The sequence below is a fragment of the Cervus elaphus genome, chromosome 16 (assembly GCF_910594005.1).
Source record: "Cervus elaphus chromosome 16, mCerEla1.1, whole genome shotgun sequence".
Lineage (NCBI taxonomy): Eukaryota > Metazoa > Chordata > Mammalia > Artiodactyla > Cervidae > Cervus > Cervus elaphus.
Genome location: NC_057830.1, coordinates 17,605,487 through 17,612,520, shown reverse-complemented (window position 1 = coordinate 17,612,520; position 7,034 = coordinate 17,605,487). Strand labels below are relative to the sequence as shown.

Genomic DNA, 7,034 nt, shown 5'->3' with positions numbered 1-7,034 from the left:
TATTGAGTGCATCACTTTCACAGCATCATCTTTCAGGAATTGAAATAGCTCAACTGGAATTCCATCACCTCCACTAGCTTTGTTCGTAGTGATGCTTCCTAAGGCCCACTTGACTTCACATTCCAGGATGCCTGGCTCTAGGTGAGTGATCACACCATCATGATTATCCGGGTCGTGAAGATCTTTTCTGTACAGTTCTTCTGTGTCTTCTTGCCAAATTCAGACAAATTGAAGAAAGTGGGGAAAACCACTAGAGCATTCAGGTACAACCTAAATCAAATCCCTTATGATTATACAGTGGAAGTGAGAGATAGATTTAAGGAACTAGATCTGATAGACAGAGTGCCTGATGAACTACGGACGGAGGTTCGTGACATTGTACAGGACACAGGGATCAAGACCATCCCCATGGAAAAGAAATGCAAAAGGACAAAATGGCTGTCTGAGAAGGCCTTACAAATAGCTGTGAAAAGAAGAGAAGTGAAAAGCAAAGGAGAAAAGGAAAGATGTAAGCATCTGAATGCAGAGTTTCAAAGAATAGCAAGGAGAGATAAGAAAGCCTTCCTCAGCAATCAATGCAAAGAAATAGAAGAAATCAATAGAAAGAGAAAGACTAGAGATTTTTTTCAAGAAAATAAGAGATACCATGGAAACATTTCATGCAAAGATGGGCTCAATAAAGGACACAAATGGTATGGACCTAACTGAAGCAAGAAGACATTAAGAAAAGGTGGCAAGAATACACAGAAGAACTGTACTTCACTTTCACTTTTCCCTTTCATGCGCTGAAGAAGGAAATGGCAACCCATTCCAGTGTTCTTGCCTGGAGTATCCCAGGGCCTGGGGAGCCTAGTGTGCTGCCATCTATGGGGTAGCACAGAGTCGGACACGACTGAAGTGACTTAGCAGACTTAGCAGCAAGATCAGTGAAAGGAAGAACAAAAATATCTCTTAAACCATGGTTTCCCCCAAAAAGTTCATATTTATTTACCTAGAAGTCCATCTTTGTGTCTATTACACAAAGATCTACATTTTTTGAAATACTTATTGGATAGGTTTTTTGTTTAACAAATATATTACAGCAGCTTTTACATCCTTATTCCTCAAGCTGTAGATTATAGGATTTAGCATGGGAGTCACTACACCATAAAACAGAGAAATGAGCTTGTCAGAAGCTTGCAACTTGTTTTCTCCATGCAGTTCTTGAGACTTGGGTTTGGCATACATAAAGAAGATGGTACCATAAAATATAATTACCACAGTCAGATGTGCTGAGCAGGTAGAAAAGGCCTTATGTCTCCCTGTAGCTGAGTTCATTCTCAAGATGGTATAGAGGATGAACATGTAGGAGAAGAAAATGACCAGCAGTGGAAGAACTAGAAATGCTATATTTGATACCATCATGGTGACAATATTGAGAGATATATCAGTACAAGCTAGCTTGAGAACAGCTAATATTTCACATGTGAAATGATTGATTACATTTTTCTCACAGAAAGGCAATCGCATGGCAAGAGATGTTTGCACAATTGAGTTGATTCCGCCAGAGAGCCATGACACAGAAGCCATCAGGACAGACACCACCCTGCTCATGATGACAGGGTGTCTCAGAGGGTTACAGATGGCCACATAGCGGTCAAAAGCCATCATGCCAAGGAGCAAACACTCTGTTGACCCCATTGCAAATCCTAAGAACATCTGCACTGCACATCCAGAGAAGGAAATGCTCCTTTTCTTTGAGATTAAGCTCACCAAAGTTGAAGGAACAGAGGAAGATGTATAGCAGATATCCAGAAAAGAGAGGTTTCCCAGGAAGAAGTACATGGGGGAGTGAAGATGGGAATCAAAAATGCTTGCTGTGATCAGAACACCATTGCCAATTAGAATGACTAGGTACATACTTAGAATTACAACAAAGTAAACAATCTCAATCTTTGGGTATTCAGAAAGACCCAGAAGAATAAATCCTAGCACAAATGTCTGGTTAATTTTCTCCATGTCCTCTGCTTTCAGGATGTCAAAAGATCTCATATAAGATATATTCACTGCCAGGAAACAACTGTTACATGTTACACATTACCTGAACAATTAATTTTTAAAGAATGTGTTACAAGGAGTGTTTGCTTGAAGCCCTGACATCCAGTTATCTTCAACAATGTTTATCAACAAAATACAATAAAACTGGAAATGATTAAAGTATCTATGCCATTGCCGCTATGGGAAGATCTACCTATGATCAAAGAAACATATAGAAGTAACTTTTCCTGTTGAGGACATGTTCCTGGGTTGAGGTTTCTAAAATTCCCGACTAATTAATAATTATAAGCCTGACTTCATCTGTCCTAGAAAGTAAAGAGTGGAAATGGCAAAAAAGCACTCAATAGGACTGGAAATTTTAAATTGCAATTCACAATGGTCAAAATTCACAGAGACTCTGATTTGGGGGGGCATACATCTTTCTATGCCTGACACTGCATAGTATATATTAGTCACCTTAATTTTTTTATAGATAATTAGTAATAATAAATTGAATAGCATAAACTGAAATTTAACATCTGTTTAAACACAGATATCTGTTGATTTCATATTCCAGCTCCTCTTAGTTTCTTGTATGACTGTTCCTATGACAAGACCACTGCATACACCAACTCCACACGAATGTTACAGACAACCTTTGGAGAACATTACGTAGTCTCTTCACTTATTTTTACTCTGTGGCTTCAGAGTGTATCTTCATAATTTACTCACTTAAGTCAACCTAAGAAAACACAGCAAAAAGGTTTAAATATTTTTTATAAATAGGTATACATGGGCATATGTACTATTTTATGTTTAACAGAACATAATCATTGTTTATACTATCCCCATTTTTCAAATATTAAAAAATGGAATTTTTCCAAGGTTGACCACATAGTAAATAGTAAAGTGGAGCTCAAAGCTCAGATCGAGTGTAGTTCACAGCACCACTACTTTTAGTGTACACATGGGTCATCACACGGTAGGGTTTTATGAGACTTTTAGCAGAAACATAATAAAAGGCATTAAGACACTTAGATTAGTGTGTTTGTCACAATACTGACTGGATGTGAAAACTGATCTTTCCATAACCACCACCATATTTGACATTGGTCAGAATCTCCAGCTTAGTCCTCACATGGTGACAGATGCGAGGATTTCAGCGTGGCCGCTGTCGCCCAGTCTGTCACAGTTTGCCATGTGAGGGGAGCTGGGGAAATCACTAAATAGCAGATCTTACTTAGAATCAGAAATCCAACTCAACAGAGGGAGTCATACTAAGGAACAATTTAATTAAGAATACACAACAGAAATATCACAACTTTGAAGAGAAAGACAATAAGGGAATATAAAAATCTCAATTTTGGAGATGAAAACTTTAGCCCAAATGACATTGTGAAGCTTAAGGAAAGAATTTTCCTTAAAGAAGAGAAAGAGGAGGGAAAAACCTTCATTTCATTTATGCAACAATTTTTTACTTCAGGATCTTGTGTGTCATATTTTAGGCTTGAAATTAGTTCACTTGGCTAATGTCACATGACTAAAATCAGGAACAATCAATATTCATAGTTCATTATCTTTACATTACAATTTTGCCTAACTGGTAACATTAAAATTTGTATAAAATCATGTGTCAACAGCAGGCTATTGTTAGTGAGAACCTTAGAATAGTCAAGGTCACAAAGTCAAATTGACCTTCATTCAATAGTGCCAAGACCAAGGAGGCAAAGATCCAACACTTATCCTACACTACTTCACATGACAAGTCAAAATTCTCCCCAATGAGGCTCAGAAATTGGTGAGAGGATGCACTGGATAAGGGACATAAGCACCCTGATCAGACCAATCACTATAGAAATGACAGCAAGATTTATCAGGATACATGAAGATGTTTTAACCAAGCTCTTTGAATCCAGGACTGCAGCGACTGTTGTCTTCCTCTTCCAGACAATTGCGATGACAATGCATCTGAGGCTATCTAAACTGCTTCTTCCAGCCAACTGTTGCAAACCTTTCCATCCTAGGCAGAAATCTCTCACTAAGTCAAATACACCTTGAACTAGGCTTGTTATGCTACCTTTGGTTTACTTCTGCTCCCAGCACTTTAAACTGTTTATGTTGTTATATTGTGAGGTAACGAGAGACATGGGGGAAGGAGCTTATTTGTCTTGTTCATCCTTCTACACCTAAGTCTAATACAGTGGCAGCACACAATAGATGGGTTCTGACTGAATTGGTAATGGCTTATTTTCTAGACTCAAGCAATTGTCCCGTGCAGTATTTGTGAATTAATGATCAGGAAAACTTTAACATGTCACATTTGTTCATCAACATCAGGTTTTAGCTTTTTAAACTATTTTTCACTCAATACTAACAAACAGCCATCTTATATAAACTATTACCATTTACCCATTGTAAGTACAGAGGATCATTTAATATTTAAAAAAATACATATGACATGGGTTTTTACAGTGGAAAAGCATCTCAGATTAGAATCAAAGTCTTTGATTTGAGGTTCTCTGACTCTAATTATTAGCTGTCTTCTCACTTGTAAAATGATAAAAATATTTGCCTTACTTTCCTTAGAGGAATGTTTTTAGGAAATAATGAGATAGCATATGGAAATTAAGGATTAACAGAGTATACAAATAATAATGAAATAGTGATAGTCATAATGATTCACAGCTGTATTTTAGTGATAAACTGATACCTGTGTTTCATCAGGCTATTCACATTACAAATTACTACTAAACGATAGCTTAAACTATAGACTGAAAAGATACAGTGCCATGATAATCAAGATTTACCATTATTATTGATAAATTATTTCTACCTCCTAAAAGAACTTGCTACTTTTCTTGTCAGTACTTACTGTCAGCATTCTGAATTAAGATCAGGTTCAACAAACAATGCTTGATTCCGCAGATGTGGAAGAATAAGTATTTGTTATGCAACAGTTGTAATTGTTCCCCTGTTCCCAAAGCAATTTAAAGTTGGAATGAGAGATCAGTGGAATGGGAAACTTTTGGTGCATTAGGGACATTGTCCCACAGACACAGTTAAGAGTGGTGTTGGGAACAAACTGTGTCTGAACTAAAACTCCAAACTGAAATGACATTCTCCTACCCATGTAACATTTGAAAACAGGAGCAAATGTTCACCAAAGTAATTTCATGAAATGTGAGAGCTTTTTAGTTCAAATTATTACCAAAATAATGTTAATTCAAAGTAAGAACTTATTAATTCAAATGAAAATTATCAAAATGAAATGTTTGAATTGAAAAGTAATCAATTCAATTGATCAATTCAATTCACTGTGAATTCAATGACAAATTTAATGTTTTTGCTTTTTTATATTCATTGTTTTAGATAGGTCGATTTTGTGCAGGATGGCATCACAATTTTGGTAATGAAAAAAGATACTGAAAAGCAATAAAATAAATTCCCAGCACAAAAGGGAATCCATATGTTTAAGGCCACAAAAGTAAAGAAGAAAAAGAGTAGGAGGAAGAGGAAAAGCAGGAGAGAGAGGAGGAAGAGGGGAAGAAGTACAGAATGGGCAGTTAAAGGTATGAATTCAGGTAGATAAACAATTTATTACTGAATTAAATGTTTTAGGAAAGTTTATTGAATTACACTGTAGATAATACCAACCTTTGGCAAAGTTACTCTTCAGAAATAAAGAAGACATAACGACTTTCCCACACAAACAAAGCTGAAGGAATTTAGCACCATGACTCACTTTACCAAAAATGCTAAAAGGAGTTCTTCAAGAGGAAATGACAGAACACTAATTAGGAAGCATCACTATGAACAAAAGTAGTGGAGGTGATGGAATTTCAGCTGAGCTATTTAAAATCCTTAAAGATGATGCTGTGAAAGTGTGGCATTCACATGCTGGAATATTTGGAAAACTCAGCACTGGCCACAGGACTGGAAAAGGTCAGTTTTCATTCCAAGCCCAAAGAAAGGTCAAAGAATGTTCAAACTACCACACAATTGCACTCATCTCACACGCTAGGAAAGTAATGCTCAAAATTCTCCAAGCGAGGCTTCAACAGTATGTGAACCGAGAACTTCCAGATGTTCAAGTTGGATTTAGAAAAGGCAGAGGAACCAGAGATCAAATTGCAAACATCCATTGGATCATTGAAAAAGTAAGAGAATTCCAGAAAAATCATATACTTCTGCTTCACTGACTATGCATAAAGTCTTTGACTATATGGATCACAACAAGCTGGAAAATTCTTCAAGAGATGGGAATACCAGACCACCTGACCTGCCTCCTGAGTTACTGAATGCAGGTCAAGAAGCAACAGTTAGAACCGGACATGGAACAACAGATTGATTCCAAATTGGGAAAGGAGTACATCAAGGCTGTATATCGTCACCCTGATTATTTAACTTATATGCAGAGTACATTATGAGAAATGCTGGATTGGATGAAGCACAAGCTGGAATCAAGACTGCCCGGAGAAATATCAATAAGCTCAGATATTCAGATGACACCACACTTATGTCAAAAAGTGAAGAACTAAAGAGCCTCTTGATGAAAGTGAAAGAGGAGAGTGAAAAGGTTAGCTTAAGACTCAACATCCAAAAAACTAAGATCATGGCATCTGGTCCCATCATTTCTGGGCAAACAGATGGGAAAACAATGGAAATAGTGAGAGACTTTATTTTCTTCAACTCCAAAATCACTAAAGATGGTGACTGAATCCATGAAATTAAAAGACACTTGCTCCTTGGAAGGAAAGCTATGATAAACCTAGACAGCATATTAAAAAGCAGAGACATTATTTTGCCGACAAAGGTCCATATAATCTAAGCTACGGTATTTCCAGTAATCATGTATGGATGTGAGAGTTGGACCATAAAGAAAGCTGAGTGCCAAATAATTGATGCTTTTGAACTATGGTTCAGGAATCCCTTGGACAGCAAGGAGACACAACCAGTCCATCCTAAGGAAAATCAGTCCTGAATATTCATGGAATGACTGAGGCTGAAGCTGAAGCTCC

At 37.0% G+C, this 7,034-nt stretch overlaps 1 protein-coding gene across 1 annotated transcript; it reads right to left on the bottom strand.

The window, feature by feature from the left end:
• Positions 1-1,044: 1,044 nt before the first annotated feature.
• LOC122710138 (olfactory receptor 13C3) lies at positions 1,045-2,136 on the bottom strand. Its single transcript, XM_043927731.1, has one exon. It carries the CDS (start codon positions 2,029-2,031, stop codon positions 1,045-1,047), a length of 987 nt encoding a protein of 328 aa, XP_043783666.1. The 5' UTR covers positions 2,032-2,136.
• Between the last annotated feature and the right edge of the window lie 4,898 nt (positions 2,137-7,034).

Excerpts from the sequence above, each read along its gene's own strand:
- LOC122710138 (XM_043927731.1), bottom strand. The coding sequence starts at position 2,031 with ATGAGATCTTTTGACATCCTGAAAGCAGAGGACATGGAGAAAATTAAC.